Source organism: Geotrypetes seraphini, chromosome 6, assembly GCF_902459505.1.
Source record: "Geotrypetes seraphini chromosome 6, aGeoSer1.1, whole genome shotgun sequence".
Classification (NCBI taxonomy): Eukaryota; Metazoa; Chordata; class Amphibia; order Gymnophiona; family Dermophiidae; genus Geotrypetes; species Geotrypetes seraphini.
This window is the reverse complement of record NC_047089.1, coordinates 89461236-89481170: the sequence shown is the minus strand read 5'-3', so window position 1 is coordinate 89481170 and position 19935 is coordinate 89461236. Positions and strand designations below refer to the sequence as shown.

At 42.1% G+C, this 19935-nt stretch overlaps 1 protein-coding gene across 3 annotated transcripts in view; it reads left to right on the top strand.

Annotated features, from left to right (window-relative positions):
• The first annotated feature begins 601 nt into the window (after nt 1-601).
• UCHL3 (ubiquitin C-terminal hydrolase L3) overlaps nt 602-19935 on the top strand; it is a 125082-nt gene continuing 105748 nt past the window's right edge. Inside the window, exons 1-4 of one of the 3 annotated variants that reach the window (XM_033950236.1) lie at nt 602-795; nt 882-893; nt 7782-7910; nt 14859-15015. In XM_033950236.1, coding sequence (XP_033806127.1) covers nt 754-795; nt 882-893; nt 7782-7910; nt 14859-15015 — 340 coding nt within the window. In that variant the 5' untranslated portion in view covers nt 602-753. Of the gene's footprint in view, nt 824-881; nt 1008-7781; nt 7911-14858; nt 15016-19935 lie in introns of those variants that run through there. The other 2 variants (XM_033950238.1, XM_033950237.1) reach the window with 2 other exon arrangements.

The following is a 19935-nucleotide window of genomic DNA, read 5'->3' as shown; positions in this document are numbered from 1 at the left end:
TGACACTGCTAACTAGTGAGTGGTAAATAACATTCTTCCCTACAGTCCACCACTGGGGCGTGTTCACAGGTTGTGACCGTTTCCAAATGCACTATTTTGTCTCTTAAAAAAAGCCTTATCCTTTAAGTATGTTTCTTCCTCCCCCTCCCCCCATCTGGTCCTAAACTGGGAAGAGAGGCAAGAGTAGAAGAATCAACCTCCTCTCGCGGGAAATCTATGAGTGCCGGCAAAGAGGTCTCCAGGGGCAGTCACTGGTTCCGGGACTTGCACTGAAGAACACTAATACTGACACTGTTAAAGTCCACGAGCTTAAACTTTCGTGAAAGTCTACTCTGCACTGAAATCAACAAATCAATGGCACACTGGCGCTCCCTGCAGGTGGAGCGCCACATTAGCTAACCAGAATGACTTGACTAGCGTTGCACGTGGAAGCCGACGCTCTCCTACTTCATTCATTGGGTACGTGAACTCCAAACCCCTCCCTTTCCCCTCTTTCGGCCTACCGGGAAGTTCCAACTGGGCAATACTATAGGGGAATTGGCACACCCGGAAGCGCTAGTACAACAATGCTTGGGCTTGATCTTGTTTCCTCTCCCCCACCAGTTCCCTATGGTCCATTAGTCGGGTCTGAGGAGGGCGGGGCGCGCGGCGGAAGCGTAGGCGGAGTCGCGTGAGCCCTTGCGCTCAGGGAGTAGTTGGAAGAGACCGTAGTGACTGTGGGTTGTTGGTGGCAGCAGTAGTGTTACTCTAACCATGCAAGTCCAGCGCTGGCTGCCCCTGGAATCCAACCCCGATGTAGGTGCTTGTGTTGCAGTCTTTCTCTGTGGGTATTGCACCGTTCGTTTCCTCTTCTTGCTTAAAACTTGTCTTTTTTGTTGCAGGTTATGAACCAGGTGAGTTGTGTTATTTCTCTCCCCGTTGAGTGATCCAGTTCTGAGCAGGTTGGTTCAGGTGGTGGTCCGGAGCAGGGCAGAAGCTTCCAGTCAGTCTACACAGATCCGATCCAGGTAGAACCTTCTATTCCCCTCTTCCCTGGGCTGTCATGAACTGTTGCAAATGGGCCAGTTTTAAAAGCTGGCTCTGGGCGTGGAGCAGACTTGCTGGTGTTTAAGTTGGAGCTTTTCGGGAAAGCCAGGCGTCATCTCTTCGTGACAGTGCGTTTTAGAAGCGGGGGGTAGGGGTTATATGAGGCACAGCCTGATGGGTGAGAGGATATTTTTCTTCCCCCATCATTTTGAGGCCTTTCTGAAAGAGCTTACGTTGCAAATCACTGGTTGTCCGCAGGTGGACTTGATTGATTTCGTACTACGTGTTTTACTTTGGGATTCAGTGTTGTGTAATGCCAGTTCAGCTGGCTCTTTCTGGTGACACCTTACAAAGCAACCATTTGTACACTAGACGTTCTAATTTACTAGACTTCAGAGACAACTAATTGTGATATTATCCTGGGACAAATAACTTTCTGCGGGTATCCAGTCATGCTTTGCAGTAAGTCGGTTCCCTAAATAATGCAGTTGTTTGCTTATTAGGTATGGAGGCTTTCCTAACATATTGTCTCATTAAGGGACTGGATCTTCGCCTTTGCTCATGAACCCCCAAAATCATGGTTTTAGGTTTGCAAATTTAGTTGCCCTGAAGAAAGTTAGTGGTAAAATACAGGATGATTTGGCTGATTTTTCACTTTCAGAAAGATACAAAAAAAAAAAAAAAAAGCCATATTGGTTCTGTACCATGCTTTATTTTAATGGTACATCAGTTAAGGTTGTTTAATTAGTGCATTTGCACTAAGCATACAGGTTGAAGTCGGTTAAATTTCTTTATTTTTGAGAAATGGATTGGACCTCAAATTTTTAATTCTGTGTTAGGTGCATGTGTGTCCATTTTGACTTCCAGCATGGTGTTAGATCAGTGCCTGTCTCTTAAGTTCTTGAGCTTCAGTGCACAGTTCTGATAACAACAATGGTCAGAATAGTGTCATAGTAAGATATGACTGGCTTATGCTATGTTTTTAGTAAGCATTATGGACTAGTGAATCTGAAGTAATTTGTAACTTTAGCCAGTAGCACTGATGAAGTGGAGCTACTTAAGATATTTGAAAATGAAAGTAATACTTTTATTTAAAACCCTTGAATTTCCTTTTAGGCATCCTGCTCACTACAGAGCTTTCTTGTAGCATGTTTCCAGTTTTGCTTGTGGTGCATTATTGTGGGGTTTCCTAGCCAATATGTATTTCAGACCAGAGAAGTTGTGCTTTGTTATAAAAAAAAAAATAAGAAATTGCTGCCGCCTGCTGAGGTCTAGATCAGTACATGGATTTTGCTCTGAACATTTCACAACAAGAAGACACCCAGTAGTGGCTTGTAAACATGCAAGAGCTCTCGTCAGATCGTTTGTATTCCTGTATCTCTCCATGGTGAGACTATGTTATGGGTAGGGTATAGTGTGTGGTTTCTGGTAGAATTGTATAAAAGGTACAGAGAGGTGTGACCAAAATGATTAAGCAGATAAAACAACTATCATATGAAGAAAAACCAAGGAGGTTTAAGCTCTTTAGCTTGGAAATGACTAAAGGGGTAGGGGGGGTAGGATAAAGGTTTGTAAAATTCTGAGTGGAATGGAATGGGTAAACCCAAATCAATCTCTTTTTTATAAGAAAATATTAAGACTAGGGGACTTTTGAATGAAGCTACATAGTAGCACATATAGAATAAGTATCTTTTCACCTAATATATAGTTAAGCTCTGGAACTCATTGACAGAGCAAGTAGTAAAAGTGGTTAACATATTTGGGTTTAAAATAGGTTTGGACAAATTCCTGGAGGAAAAGTCCATAAAGGGTTAAAATAAACCTGAGGAAAGTCACTGCTTATCCCTGGGAGTTGGTAGTATGGGATCTTGCTATGTTTTTGGACTCTACCAGGTACTTGATACCTGAATTGGCCATTCTTGAAAACAGGATACTGGGCTAGATAGACCTTTGTTTTGTCCCAGTAGGGAAACTGATGTTGTTTGTGTAGCCACATCCATCTCTTCTAGGTTAGTGCATGAGCCTCAGGTAGGAAGTAGTATGTTTGTTACATAAAGCAGAGTCCAGCTGTGCTGTTTTCTCTTCCCCTTTCAATCCTTCCAGTCACTAGTGGCTCTTTCAGTACTTCCTAAATCTTTTCTTCTTTTGTCCATAAAGTCCTCTTTATGTTCACTCCATCAAAAATTACAAAAACTAGGGGACACTCAATGAAGTTAAGCTCCGGAATGCATTGCCAGATGTTGCGGTAAGAGCAGGTAGCATAGCTGGTTTTAAGAAAGGTTTGGACAAATTCCTGGAGGAAAAGTCCATAGTCTGTTATTGAGAGAGACATGGGGGAAGCCACTGCTTGCCCTGGATTGCATGGAATATTGCTACTCCTTGGGTTTTGGCCATATACTAGTGACCTGGATTGGCTACCGTGAGAATGGGCTAATGGGCTTGATGGACCATTGGTCTGACCCAGTAAGGCTATTCTTATGTCCATGTTGAAGTTAGTGTGATATGCAGCATTTTAAAAAATGGGTGTGCCTTGGGCTCGAAAAAGTTTGAAAGACTGCATTGTGGAAACCCACAGAGTTGTAGGTTTCACCCTTCACAGTACAGAATGTGGAGAATTCTAGTTAAATATGCTATCTAGAGCTCTCAAGCCTGTCCTAGGGGCCCACCAGCCAAGGGCATAACTGGGGGAGGAGGGGGCAAGAAGAACAGTCACTCCCCCTAATGGATTTTGAATAAAATAGCACCTATGTAGATTGGACCTTTCAGCATTGCACGGTGCCTGTTTTACAAAAGGTTGGTTATCGGGAGAGGAGAACTTGGATATCCTTCTGCTACCAGCCAGTTGGGGTTTTTGGGATATTTCTAATGAATATGTGTAAGACAGGTTTGCATATAATGGAGGTAACAGATGTGCAAATCTGTCATATGCATATTCATTGGAGATATCCTAAAAAGGCAGTTGGCTGATAGGTTCCCCAGGACAGGTTTCAGAACCACTTAACTGGAGCATTTCTATTCTGTGCTGGGCTCCATGACTATGGCTTGACTTTTTTCTTGGGATCTGAGGGGACAAAAGTAGGGTTCCACTGAACTATCAGGTCTTATATATTTATGCATTACTCAGCACTGCTGGGCTTAAACTAAACTAAACCTTAAGTTTGTATACCGCATCATCTCCACAGAAGTAGAGCTCGACACGGTTTACAGGAGTTGGTATAGAAAGGAACTACAATGAAAAGTAGAAGGACTTAGAGAGAGAAGTTTAGAGGGACTTTGTATATCGATGAGGGAGGGGTCATTGCATTTTAGAGAAAAGCCAAGTTTTCAAATGTTTTTCGGAAGAGTTGGAGGGAGGTCAGGCTTCGAAGCGCGGTAGTAAAGCTGTTCCAGAGTTCTGTGATCCTGAAGAAGAGGGAAGTCCCTAATTTTCCTGCATGGGATATGCCTTTTAATGAGGGGAAGGATAGTTTGAATTTTTGAGTGGATCTGGTGGTGTTGGGATTAGAGGAGTTCCAGTATAATGGAAAAAGGGGAGGCAGGATACCGTGTAGAGACTTGAAGGTTAGGCAGGCGCATTTGTAGTGAACCCTAAGGATTACTGGGAGCCAGTGAAGCTTAGACAGAAGTGGGGAGACATGGTCAAATTTGCTTTTTGCAAAAATTAGTTTAGCCGCAGTGTTCTGGATCCGCTGGAGTCTATGAAGGCTTTTCTTTGTCAGGCTTATGTAGATGGAGTTACATGGGACCTTGCTTGGTTAATTTATAAAACACTTGACATTCAGCCAGCCAGATTGCTCAGTTGGCTGACACCCATGACAATTTTTGGCAGGTGTTGGCATATTTAGGGGGATAGCATTTGGTGCTTTAGCTACAGTGGTCAAAGTACTTGGGTGAAAGTAAAAATAAATACATTTTTTACATAAGTAAAAATACTTTGTAGAACACATTAAAAAATTTACTTAAGTAAAAAAAAAAAGTTTTACTTAATATAATACTTTTATTTTTTACTCAAAAGTATCATAATTACAATGAATGGAAATATTAATGCTTTTATCCCAACAACTTTATTGCTCTACAACAGTTTCTCAACTTCAAGCCAAGTACCCCCTAAGTCTAACAAATATCAACTGAGTACCCCCACCCCAGACCCTCCATCCATTTTTCATATACACACAATATAATCTTATTAATATATACTTGTAACAATAAAATAAAAAATCCCACAAAGCACACTGTACGCAGAGAAAATGTTAATTATTATTTATATTCGGGGGATTTTTCAAAGCGGTCAAGGCAGATGACTTTAAAATATGCAATGTCACCTTGGTAACAACTACAGAAAAATAGAGAAATATAGTGCAAACTATAGACAGCAGATATAAATTCTCAAAACTGACACATTTTGATCACTAAACTGAAAATAAAATCATTTTTCCTTCCTTTGTTGTCTGGTGATTTCATGAATCTCCGGTTGCACTTCTTCTGACTGTGCATCCAATATTTCTTTCTTTCTGCCTCTTGCATGCTTTCTTTCTCCTCCCCTCTTCCTTGAAGTATGACATCCCTCCTTCCCAACCCCACTCGCAAAATGCTCTCCCCATGCACCATTTTTCCCTCTCCTCCACACCATGTTCATCTCCCTTGCTCATCATTCACTCATCCTGTAACAATTTTCCTTCCTTCCCTCTAGCATGCAGCACCTTTCCTTTCCCTCCCTTTCTCCTTCAAGCCCAGCAACAGCTTTCCCTTCCCTTCCCCTTCTGCCAGGTCCAGCAGCACCTCTTCTCCCTTCTCTTTCCCTCTCACCATGTCCAGCAGTACCTCTTCTCCCTGTCCAGCAGCTCACTGTGTGCTTTTAATTTCCCCACACAGCTGCTGCTAGCATTAGTTTAGCCACAGTTCCATCAAGCAGCCTCAGGGCCTTTGCTTGGCTGGCCCACCTCCGATGATGCAACTTCCTCTTTTGTTGGAGGTGGTCCAGCCTAGCAAAGGCCCGAGGCTGCTTGATGGAATCGCTGGCTAAACTAATGCTAGCGGCAGCTGTGTGGGGAAGTTAAAAGCACACAGTTAGCTGCCACTGATGGTCTGGGGGTGGGGAGGGGGGAGATGGGAGGCTTGGGAGAGAATAGGAGGAAGGCAGGAGATAGTGGCGGCAGAGACATACAGTGCTGGTGCCGCGTACCCTCTGGGGTTACACATATTGCGTGTTGAGAACCTCTGCTCTACAATTCAATCCACTCATTCAACTGTGCTTGTGAGGCCATTATTAAACCAGCACAGCTAAAAAGGTGTTCAACTGTACTGTCAGAAAGTAGATTGATCAGTCTGATTAAAAAGTTATTTCAAATCAAGTCAGACTGAAACGGCTTCTATATTGCGAAGAATACTTTTATTGTTATTATCTACGTTAGAAGCAGTGCAGTCTAATTTACCATTTGCACCTTCATCTTAATCATTGGCAGGCTTTGCTTCCCCCTTCAGTTTTTCTTTCTGAATGCAAGCTGGAAGGTGTCTTTCTGATCTGCTCTGTATATTTCTTTATTTTTAGTGTTTTTCCTGTGTTTTGTGGATTTTGGTACACTAGAGCTCCCCAGTGTGTGTGTTAGGGCTCTTCCTACCTGGAGAAGAAGCAGACTTTGGGAACCTGTTTGACCAGCCTGCAGAAAACTTTGTGGACCTCAGGATCTGTATCCCTAGTTGCTTAGCTTGCCTACTGATTCACAGGGGCTTGAGCTCAGGCAGATGGCGGGAGGCTGGCTTTGTTGCGCCTCTGGCTGCCAGAAGATTTTAAAATACAGTGGTGGGGAACTGGTAGGCTGCAAAAAGAACACTTCCAGAGCAGATGGTGGGAGACTGGTTTCTTTGTGCCACTAGCTGCCTGAAATTTTTCAAATACAGTGCGGCGGGGAGCTGGTAGGTGGGGGAATCAGAAACTGGAGAGAGGTTGGATTCAGCTGAAAGGAGTGGGCGCTGGGGTTGGGTTGACTGATGCAGGGGGGCAGGCAGGAAGGAGGGATCCCCGGTGGCAGAGGTGGCTTAGGCGGGCAGTCAATATCCGTGGTGGCACGTACTCCCAACAAGCAGCTCGCATACTCCATGTTGAGAAACACTGTTCTAAACCATAGAATTATTTTTTTTTCTTAATTTGTTACTTTGTTCTCTTTCATATTTTAACTTTATTTTATTTGTGCACTGGGTATAGCTTCTGCACCCTAGCAATATATCATGAATAAGTGGGATGGTTCTGAAAATTTTTAACATAGCATGTGGTACTTTCTTCATTGGGTAAGCACCTCTTTTCTTTTTTTTCACACCGACATTAGGTGTGCTAATGCTCGAAGATAGGCATGTCTTGTATGCCCCGCTCCTTGCTCGTCAGAGGGCAGTGGTTATGGTTTATCTTTGTTTATGCCACCTTTCTTCAACAAAAATAAAGTGATTTAAAATAAGCATAGGTCACTATAGAAAGAAAAGGAATGCCAGAAATTTATGCCACAAGGCAAGAAAGTAGAGGTAACTGTAAGAGGTAGAGAAGCCTGATGGTCTTCCAGCTCCCAAGGGATTGAGGCCTAATCAAAGCCTCGGTGAAAAGGTGAGTTTTCAAGGATTATTTGAACCTTGCAAAAAAATGTTAAAGTTCTAGCAATTAGGACCTAGTGCCACCTTATGGAATCGTTTACTGTTTGTCATGGAGAGGGGGTGGTTCCTCCGCTTAATCTTCCTTTTTTTTTTTTTTCTTTTTCTTTTTCCTCCAGTTCCTCAGACAGCTGGGTATGTGCCCGAGCTGGCAATTTGTCGATGTATATGGGCTAGATGCTGAGCTCCTTGGTATGGTGCCACAACCGGTCTGTGCTGTGCTGCTGCTCTTCCCTGTCACAGAAAAGGTAACATACGTCATTGAGACCAGAAGTATGTCATGAACGCAAGCAGAACTTATAGCTTTTCCAAAAAAGAGAAAGCTTGAGCCCTCCTTATGTGTGCTTTCTTTATTTTGCTTCCATCCCCGAAGCTAGGTTTCCTGTCTTTAGTTCATAGTTCACCTTTGTTTACACTACCAATCATAGGCAGTTTACAATAATATGAATAAAACAAAGTATCAAGGGGGGACAAGAAAAAGATAGGTACAATAGGAGGCTTGCGTTAATTAGAATTTGATATAAAAACAGTATGTTAAAGCATTAACCTAATAAAAATAAGATATAGGGAGAAAAGAAGAAAAAATTTACAACAGACAAGTGCTTTTCCAAAACTCATGCAGGCCATTCTTTTTGGTCAGTTTTGAGTTACGCAGTTAACTTCATGAAGGCAAGATTAATTTATTGTAACTTATTCCTGGGCCAAAGCTCACTTAAGTCCATGGTATTTTTTTGACTTTGTTTTGAATATCCTTTGCAAAACTCACTCAATCCAAGACACTACCTATTTTTCTCAAAACTACTGCTGATGGACTGAATGACTTGGAAAAATGCTTTTAGATGCTTTGCCCCCGCATATGTAGAGAATAACCTAATCAGGAGGAAATGCCTTTGTGAAATCATTTTCAGGGCTTGTTTCCAATCGGGTATCCAAGGGGAATTGGTTCCAGAGGGGCCTTAAAGTAAGACAAATGGACCATATCAAACTTAACTGTGAAACCAGAAGAGAAAACTAAAAGATCACAGTGAGATGAGCATAGGGTTTGTGTGGGAATATAGGGAATTAGTGCACTACTGAGAAGAAGGAATAGCAGTATAAAAAAAAAATTGATTAGCTGCTGTCAGAATATTATTATTCTGGAGGTCAATATTTCAACAGATATACATTCACTAGTGGCCTGTTAATTTTTAAAATAAAGAATAGTTTAAGACCAAAATTCTAATTGAATGGCCTGATGCTATGGGTTTTAAAATTCTGTGTAGTGGTATATTAATTTGCTATTTAGATAATCTACCTGTTTTGTTTAGATCTGAGGAATAGCAGGTCTAAATGAAATCAGCAGTTCGAGATCAGTAACTACATTGTATGAACAATGAATTCTGCTTGTGCATACAGTGGCACTCAATATGTGTTTACATGCTGAACTTCAGTATTGATCTTCCAGTTTTTTAATCTTTATATCCCAACCCAGATATTTTGAAAACGCATCCAGATTTAGATGAAATGAAGAAAGAGAAATCTGAGAGTAGAAATTTAATTTATATGTGAAGTAGTACTTGGGCCTGGAGCTACCATTTTCCTGTGCTTTTCATCACTCTTGTGGTGAGGATGGGTTGAAATGGATGGAGACGGCTAGGCTGATGTCACAATTGTGAAGGAGATGACTAACAATGTTGTCACTTGCTATATAGATCTGTATCCTTGGAGAAGATTGCAGTGAACAGCTTTTGTATATAGTTGGTATGAACAGCTTTTTCTGTTCCATTAATCTGTTAATATGTAGGATCTACCCTCCCCCCCCCCCCAAACATGCATGTTGGTCAAGTTATAGTCATACTTGTCCCTTGAACTATTATGCCAAAATATAGTAACATAGTAAATGATTGCAGATAAAGACCCGAATGGTCCATCCAGTCTGCCTAACCGTACACACTATAAATTCATGATTTAAATTAAATTGTCCTTTTTTCTTAGATATTTCTTGGCCAGAAACCCAGAGCTCTGCCTGTACTGTACGAGTTTCATCTACTGGAGTCTCCATCAAAGCTCACTCCAGCCCATCTAAACCATTTCAACCGTCAAAGTCCTCCTCCCATCCATCCTCAACTGAATGGTCATATATGGAACACAGACCGAACAAGTCTGCCCAGTAGTGCCCTTAGTTCTTCAATATATACCCATTATTTTCTGATTAGAGAACCTCTGTTCATCCCATGCTTTTTTTGAACTGTCACCATTTTCCTCTTCACCACCTCCCTCAGGAGGGTATTCCCAGGCATCAATCACTTCCGTAAAGAAGAATTTCCTAACAATACTCTTAAGACGATTCATCCTCAAATTAGGCCCTCTTGTTTTTATCATTTTCCTTTCTCAGGAAAATATTTTATTCTATGTTAATACCTTTTAAGTATATGAATGTCTGAATCATATCTTCCTCTGTCCTCTAGGGCAGTGTTCTTCAACCTTTTTTACATCTATGTACCGGCGGAAATAAAATAATTATTTTGTGGACCTGCAAACTATTAAGACTGAAATTTAAAAAACCCGTCTCCGCAGCTCGGTCCCAGTCCCATCCTGTGAACTCGGTCTCAGTCTCCATCCCATGTACAGGGAGTGGGGAAAGAGCGAGATCCATGGTGCATTTCTCCCACTCCCTCTACTGCAGGGGTGTCACAGTCCCTCCTCAAGGGCTATAATCCAGTCAGATTTTCAGGATTTACCCAATGAATATGCATGAGGTCTATTAGCCAATAGAGCTCATGCATATTCATTGGGGAAATCTGAAATCCCAACTGGATTGCAGCCCTCAAAGAGGGACTTTGACACCCCTGCTCTACTGCCATAGCCAACGTTTTTCCTTCTCTCTTCCCCGGATCATATGCAGTATTTTTCACTATTGCCCACCAGCCCCATGCCCATTTCTCCTTCTATCACCCCTCTCCAGCACCATGCCACATCCAACAATTTTCCTCTTTCTTCCTTTCCCTCTCATTTACACACTCATCCCCAACAATTCTCCCTTTCTATCCTCTCCCTTGTGTTCCAAGTTCATTCCGCCTCCCTTCCTTCTGTCCTGAATTCATGTCCCCCTTCCTGCCTTCCAACCTTTGTCCCAAATTCATGCCCCTCTCATGTCCCAAAGTGCTCCTCCCTCCCCCCGCCTCTTTTCTCTCTTTGTCCCACGTTATCCCTTCTCTCCCTTACTTGTAAAGAGCCGTCCAGCTGGGCATGCCCCCCTCTGCTGGTTCCGGGTCAACCACTTGCAGTGTGCAAGAGCCACTGTGCACTGTCCTGACAAACAAGTGCAGTTGGCGCTGAAGATAAGGAGCAACCAAGCCAGAGGGAAGATGGATAAGTACTTTCAGGGGATACTAAATTTTCATGGACCGGCAGGAAATTTTTGCCCACCGATCCACAGACTGGCAGTTGAAGAACACTGCTCTAGAGTATATGTATTCAGCGCTTCCAGTCTCTCCTCGTATGTCTTTTGGTGCAAACCTATAATTTTCGTTGCCTTTCTCTGGACCACTTCAAGTCTTCTTATATCCTTTGCCAGATACGGTCTCCAAAATTGAACACAATACTCCAAGTGGGACCTCACCAATGATCTGTACAGAGGCATCAACACATTTCTTCTACTGGTCACGCCTCTCTGTACAGCCTAGCATCCTTCTGGTAACAGCCACCGCCTTATCACACTGTTTCTTTGCCTTTAGATCTTTGGACACAGTTAAGGTGTGGCTACCAGAGGTGTGACTCTTGGGCACAGCAACCCAGCATTTACAGCAGCAGACTCAGTGCAACACAACTCTAAACCTTGCAAACCCTCGATGTAGGGGCACCCTCAGACTACAATTTACAGCAATATTCTCAGCCTGGTTAATCCTTTCACCATTACTCTCCTAAACATGGTTCTGCCTTCTGGTAGCCTGGACTCTTCTACAGTGAGGCACACCTAGTCCCATTAGGTTTTCAGGATATCCATAATGAATATGCATGAGAGATTTACATGCCAAGGAGGCAGTGCATGCAAATTTCTCTTTATAGATATCCTGAAAACTTGATGGGACTAGGTGGATTGAGAAGTATTTCTCTGCTTCACGGATAGCAGTCTCAGCCATTCGTGGCTCTACTGGAAGCCTGAAACAATAGAATCCTGCAAAAGGTACAGAGGGCATGGCCTTGACTATGACATTAGTGCTGATGTGGGAAGAAGGCCCTTGCAGAGATTTCTTGGCCTCAGGTTTTCAGAAGATCCACGATTGGCTGAGACTGCTGTCCATCATGTAGAGTCCAGGCAACCGTACGGCAGGGCTGAAGATGGGAGAGCAACGGTGAGAGGAATGACCAGGCTGAGTATGAGTTTTTTTGGAGCAAGAGTTTAGATCTTTGGGGATGTTGGAATGGCTGACTAAAACAGTTGTAAAGTGGAGCTGGAGTCTGTGTGATGGGAGCAAAGTCCTCAGAATTAGGACTTTCATCTACCACTATTTGAATGCCCAAACTGTGGCACCTAAAAGACCTGCTTCAGTGGCTATTTGGTGCTTGCTTTATAGTCCTTCATATGCCTTTGCCCAGAAAAGTACCCAGCAGAGAACGTTTTGAAGAAATCTGTCTCTTGCTACAGTGAGATTGCTTGCTGATGTGTATTACAATATGACAGCCAGGCTTCTTTGAACTGTGACATCATGGGTACCCATGGAAACCTCTGTTTCAGGAGACTGGGAGAGCTGACCCTTCAGATTAGGTAGTCTACCCCTTCCCTAGGACTTCTTTTGTATTGCATGTCTGTTGATTGATAGGTGCTTAAACTATAAAACATTCAGGGCATCAGATAAAGCTAGTCTCAGTTAGGACATTGATCTTTCACCAAAGGACTGACGCATGAGTGGACTGCTGGGCTGCATGACGGACCACTGGTCTGACCCAGCAGCGGCAATTCTTATGTTAGATCCAGATTGCAAAAGCCAAAACCAGCAGAGCAAGTCATCACTTGGCAATTATATAACTGTCACACCTCAGAATTTTAGCAACCTTCAACTAGTAGTTGCTGTGTTTGATTAATTTCATCACCTGTTGCTGCTCCCCCTCCACAAACCTGCTAGTCTGGGACCGATTACTTAACTGCACAAGACAAGCCTTATTAATACCTACTGTATAATCAAGCAAAATATGTGTTTGCATATTTTGCTTCATTCTTGCAGACATGGGTCTTGTATTTTTTTTTTTAATCATAATTTTGCTCTTCAACATATTTATAAACGACCTGGAAATTGGTACAATGAGTGAGGGGATTAAATTAGCAGACAATACGAAGTTATTCAGAGTAGAGAAGAAGCAGGAGGATTGCGAAGACCTACAACATGCCATAAGCATGTTTGAGAAATGGGCTGCGACATGGCAAATGAGATTTAACGTGGTTAAGTTCCAGTTTTTTACCACTCTCTGGGTAAAGAAGAACTTCCTTACGTTTGTACGTAATCTATCCCCTTTTAAACTTTAGAGAGTGCCCTCTCGTTCTCTCAACCTTCTTCATGTAAGGCGACCAGTGCTGGACACAGTATTCCAGGTGAGGGTGTACCATGGTTCGGTACAGCGGCTTGATAACCTTCTCTGATCTATTCGTGATCCCCTTCTTAATCATTCCCAGCAGTTTGTTCGCCCTTTTCGCCGCTGCCGCACATTGCACAGACGACTTCATTGACTTGTTGACCAGTACTCCCAAGTCTCTTTCCTGGGGGGGGTCTCTCCAAGTGCTGCACTGGATATCCTGTATTTGTGTATAAGATTTTTGTTACTGACATGCATCACCTTACACTTACACAGTCATTCAGCGAGTGTCTCGGTGCTTGGCAAGAGCGAGGAAAGGTTGCTTATGCCCAGTACACCACTGGGTCGTGAGAACTCGAAGCGGCCATTCAGAGAGAAGCTCAGCGTTGGCAGGAGTGTGGCAAGCTCGCTCCTGCCCAGTATACCGCTGAACCACCAGGGATTTGGGGGAGGCAGGAGGGAGGTAAAAACAAATTGCCAGTCAGCCAGGACAGGAGATGGGATTTATCCCTCCTGTCTCTGCCAACCTCACCAGGCCATACAGCAGGCCCGGTGGAGGCCTGCAACAATTCCAGGAAGGGGCGGGTAGGCGATGATCTGAATATAAGCCGAGACCCTTATTTTTGGGCCATTTTTGGGCCCAAAAATCTTTTTATATTCAAGTATATACGTTACCTTCCTGTCAAATCTATAGGAGGCAAGCCTCTATCAACTGAAAAGAAGCTCTGGGATGAGGGGACATAAGATGAAAGTGAAAGCGCACACAGACTTGGAAGCAACCTAAGGAAATACTTTGTGGAAGGGGTGGCGAATTTGTGGAGCAACCGCCTAGTGGAGGTGGTGGAGACAGACTATCTGAATTCAAGAAAGCTTGGGACAAACACATATGGACTCTAAGGGAGAGGAAGGATGGTAGAATGAATAGGCCATATGGTCTTATTTGCTTTGATTTTCTGTTTTTATGACACCATAATAGGCAATATAGAAGAACATGCATATAACATTGATGTGATGTCAGCACAGTACAAATGAAACCCCTAGTAGGAACACATTAGAATATTCAAATTAGAGAATGACATGGTAACAAAATTCATCACCGTTCCCGTCCCCGCGGATAACCGCGGGAAATAATCCCATGTCATTTTCTAGTGTCTATTTCAACCTCAGTGCTTCTACACCAGCATTCTTCAAGGCAAAGCTTGCGGGTCAGTGGTTGTGGCCATTCATACTCTGATTCTTCCCTCTCTCTTTAAAGAATGACATGAAGATGGTTTCCCGCGGTTATCTGCGGGGACGGGAACAGTGATGAATTTTGTCACCGTGTCATTCTCTAATTTAAATATCAAATGTGATGCTAATGCTATTCATGTAATGCAGTGAAACATCTTTTTGGTAGCTGAGGGGGACAAGTACAATTGATACACATATTGGGGCAGGAAGGGTGGTGCAAAGTCATTAAGATAAATGGATGACTAAATTTATAGGCAAATCATATTTAAAGTTTACTTAAAGGTGATAGCTTTCTCAATTTATAATTGAATGTTATCCCTGTATTTTGTTGGCCTAGCGTCAAGAAGATTAACAGATAAGGACTAGATCTGGAGTTGTGCTTTATACGGTCTTATCTTTTCTTGATTTCTGTTCAGTATGAATTATTCCGAGCGGAAGAAGAAGAGAAGATTAAAGCCGAAGGGAAGGAGGTCAGCTCATCAGTGTATTTCATGAAGCAGACGATAGGCAATGCCTGTGGGACAATCGGGCTCATTCATGCTGTTGCAAACAACAGAGACAAGTTGAATTTTGGTAAACTCTTTTCTTAGCCTGCTCACACTTCTCTTTGAATGAGGTGTATATACATGTTTACAGTAGGTGGCACTCTAGTCCTGTATATGATGCTGGAAGAATAATATGCTTGCAGCATCATGCCTGGTATTTATTCTCTTCTCTGGAAAGGGGTGGAGGTGGTAGTCTTAACTCCTAGATTAACTTCATGGTGGCCTGTATCAGAAGACTTTTTTTTTTTTTTCCTTTTTATTCAAATCTTCTAAATTTGCTGGGAGTGCTCATAAATAATTTGTAGGAGTGTGCAAAACCTTTTCTTCTTCACTCCCCACACCCATTACAAACCAGACTTGAACACCCCTATATGTCACAGAGCTCCATACCCATTTATACATGAGTATCCAGGGAAAAAATGGGGCCCCTTACATAGTTTAAAAATATTTTGCAATTGTTTAAACATTTAGCATGATATTTTAAAATACATTAGTATAATAATTTATTTAAAATATACACAGAAGTCCGTACAGTAGCTGTTGAATCCCATTGCTTGCGAATCTGCAGAAGGGTGTCTCTTCTCTCCTGCAGTGGAGAACAGCTCCCTCTTTAGTTTTTCCTTCTGCAAACAAATTCTGAAGGTGTGTTCTGATCTGCTCTGCTGCTTATTTTCATTGGATTTTCAAATTTCTTCATGGCTTCAGTGCTCAGAGGCTCTTGGGCTTACTCTGCTAGGGAAAGAATGCAGTCTACTCCTAGGCCAATCTCTAAGTACCTGTAGAGCCAGCCTGCTTGGTGTCCCTTAGGAGCTTGGGGTCTGTTCCCCTGGGAGCTAACTTGCCTGCTGATTTATCAGAGGCTAGAGCGCAGGCTGTGTGGCCCCTGAGTAAGAATCCCTGGGTATCGGGAGCCGGCTACATAGTTTCTCCCCCCTGTCGTGCTGTGCAGATTTTAAGGGGTCGGAGTTCATGGTTGGGGTCTGACCGACCTGCAGCCAGAAGCTCTCCATTGACAATCGAGTTTCTGACAATCTGAGGTAGAAATCCTTTCCTTACAGAAGGGTTGTTGAACTCAATCACATAAGGGGCTGAAATCTAAAACATAGGATAAGTCGCGGGCCAAATTTTTTATTAATATACTTAGTCTTAGTTAAAGTATAGATCCTTCCTTACCCTGAGACACCATATCACACGCCATAGATGTTACCATACTTAATCCCAACTTTATTCAAAATAGTTATTCTTTATTTAACTGTGTTTTAACTGTGTTTATCCTACCTACTGTTGATACCGCTGTTAACCTTATTGTGAAACATTTTCTTTCACTGTACTTTTTAGACTTCAATCACACAGAGCACTCTATCCAGACACAGCAACAGGACAGAAAGACCGTTAGGTCGGAGAACAAGTTTTGTAGAAACTTAAGTACAGATTCCCTTAAAAAAAATGTCCATCAGTCTAACCCCCTTTTCCCCCCCCCACCCCCATCATTACTTTGAGCCACATGGTAGCTTGAATATTTCTATTCAAAGAAATATATATATTTCTTAACTTTAAACCAGAAGTGATGCTACACTACCGCTTCCCTCGCAGCACTTCCTGCTTCTCTTTGTCTCTGGGCCCAATGTGCCTTTTGGAAAAGTCACCATGCTGGGGCAAGAGCCGTTCGATGTTCCTAGAACAGTTTGCCCCAACCCCACACCCCCCACTGCAGCTTCTGACTGCCATCCATCACCAGCTCCTGCAGGAACCCTGGATTTCCCCAGCAGTTTGCCTGCGCAGGGCGGTCAGTGCGATGTTCTGCAGGCAGTGATCCCCCAGGACTTGGTATAGTGTTGCATAATGCAATGCACGTGGTTGCTAGGTAGTGGCGCTCACAGGAAGTTCCTCAATCAGCACTTATAGATCTAGCATTTCTCAAAATTAAGCCTATTGCTCCTGCCACCGTCTCCTTATAAACAACCCAACCAGTGGAATCAGCAGGGAATGTTGAAGTACCGAACAAGCCCCCATGAGGCAGCCAATGGGGAGCTGGTATTGGCCTCCCCAAAGGCAGGCTACTACAGGGGCGACCAGGCACCAGAAGTCTCAGTGTGTACTCCCATTATTCTCTATAGGGATCTTTGGGGGAGGAGGGTCTGGAAATTTTTGTTAAGGCTTTCTGGGGTTAGGATTGGATTCCCCCTCAAAACCCTAAAATCACTATTTTATAATTTTTGATTTGGCTCCAACAGCCTGTTTTTGGTGTGAATTTTCTGACTGCGGCCATTTTGGATTTTGTTTTTTTATTTTGTTGTTTTTTTTTTAAGTTATATTTTCTGCCTCAAAACCACTCATTTTGCCTAGGGATTACATTATATTACATTAGATTTCTATTCCGCGATTACCTTGCAGTTCAAGGTTGATTACAAAAGAGTTATAGAAGGTACATTACAAAAGAAGATATCTGGTCATTTCCAGGGAAGAATAAAGAGGAGATCAGGTAGTTTCGGGGAGTAGGGAAGTTAGTGGGAAGAAGGAAGGAACTTGCGGTATTAAGACTTTTTCAGGGATTTCTTTTTTTTTTTTTTTTTTTTATTATTTATTTATAGAATTTTACAATATCACCAAACATATACATCTTGTACAGTAAAGTGAGGTCAAACAACATACTAAACTGAAATTCCAAAATTAAGATATACCACAATCATAGTTCAATTAAAAAATAATAATGGATAAATAAAATAACAATATCCTAGCTGATCTCACACTAGTCCTCAAAATTATTGGATCCAAGATTAAAGAGTAGAACAAATGTAATTCAAATTAATTTAAAAGAAAAAGTCCATGTCTTACTAAAGTGCAGGGAGTTAACCTTCCATGGGCGCTGCTGTTGTTATTCCTTTTTCAAGACGTTTCCCTGAGAGAAAGCCAATTAATTGAGATGGTTCTGTAAAAATATACTTCAATGATAAATATCTAACCACACATTTACATGGATATCTCAAGAAGAAAATGCCACCTATTTGAGTCACTCCAGGTTTTAAAAGTAGAAATTCTTTCCTTCTTTTTTGAGTCTCTCTAGAGACGTCAGGGAAAATCTGAATGTGCTGTCCCAGGAAGTCTTTGGACCTATTTTTAAAGTAAAGTTTCATTATCCAATCCTTGTCTGGGGCCAAAGCGACAGACAACAAGAGAGTGGCTGGAACGGCCAGTTCTCTATCTGATTGTTCTAATATTACGGAAATGTCCAGTGACCTCTCCTGGGGTTCTTCAATTTTTTCTTCTTTAGATTGGGGTTTGGCAGGAAGATAATACACTCTTGTAAGAGGAGGTAAGGAACTTTCAGGAATTTCCAATATTTCCATAAAATACCTTTTCACCATTTCTCTAGGAGAAACTGACAGGATCTTTGGAAAATTTATAAACCTCAAATTATTAATTCGACCGTTATTCTCCTGTGCTTCCAACTTCTTCCTGAGTATTATATTATCTTTAACCAACAAATCTTGATTTTGTTTCAGAAACATTAGCTCCTTATTTGTATTTTGTGACTCTGTTTTAAGTTGTGACATATCCTGCTTTAGGACATTTAATTCTTCTTTTTGTACTTTTAATTCTTTATCCAAACTTTTTATTTGGGGATTTAAAGAATTCCCCAAATTCACTACCAAATCCCATAATGCATCGAGTGTGACTTTAGGTGGTTTTGTAGGTGAAAAAAGTTGTAATGGTGTAGTATCTAAATGTTCTGAAATTAGCTTTACCTCGGTAGCGTCTTGTATTTCCCCAGCCTCTGTTGTCCCGGTCGCAAGTCCTTGCAGAGATAACATATCACTCTGCGTTGTTATTTTCGGCGAGCCCTCCATGCTGGCCTCTGGGAACGAAGAAGAAACCACCTCTTCGGATGCATTCTGGTCCCGTGGAGAGCTAGCTGCTTGCGGCGTCGGTTGAAGGGGTGGCGTCCTAACGTCGGGGCTAAGAGTGACATCAAGCTCAGGGGATCTCCCTACCGTTCCACTAGGGATTTCTTGAAGAGTATTGTCTTTATTTCTTTTCTGAACATCTGTCATGGATGTCCTAGGTCAGTCTAGCCCCAATTCCTGCATTTTTTTTACAATTTGCTTGCAGATGAGCGATCATGTTTCATGTACTGTAGGGTGCAAGAGGATGGGGCAGGGGCTTCGGGCTCAACCCCTATTCAGTCCTCTAAGATGTTGGAATTTGTAATTTATTTCTTATATACCGCTAAACTCCGTTAGGATTCTAAGCGGTTTACAGAAAAATAGACAATAGGGCGCATTAAAATTATAAGTAAAATAGGTACTTAGAAATTCCCTTACTGTCCTGAAGGCTCACAATCTAACTAAAGTACCTGGAAAAATGACAATTAGTAGAGTAATGAAGAAATAAAATAGAGAATAGATGAGAAAAATAAGAAAATAAACATTCTAATAAGACTACAATGATCTAAAGGACTTTGAAAGGTTGAAAAAAGAGGGGAGATAAGAATAGATGCAGAGGGAGAACCAATGAAGCAATAGAATTCTGGGGAAATTTAAATGAAATTTGAATGATAAAATAAAACAAAATAAGTGGTAAAACAATAAGTGAGATTAAAAAATATATCATAAACTAAAAAGAATTGAAAATAAAATCAAAACAGTCAAAACTGAAGTCCAGCTTATATCGACGGGTGGCTGTCTGCTTTCTGGAAACAATTGGAACAGATCTCTGACCACTGGGTCCTCGACCTTATTCAGGAGGGGCAAAGGATCAAATTTTCTTCCCTCCCTCCATATCTGTTCCTCAATTCTCTAGGCAGATGAGTGGAAGGGGAGGCCAGAGTCCGAGATAACAGTGCAATGACTCTTGGACATTTATGTCATTAGAGCTAGTTCTGAAGAAGAATCAAGCTTAGGCAGATACTCCTTATACTTCATAGTGCCCAAGAAAGGCAAGATTGGAG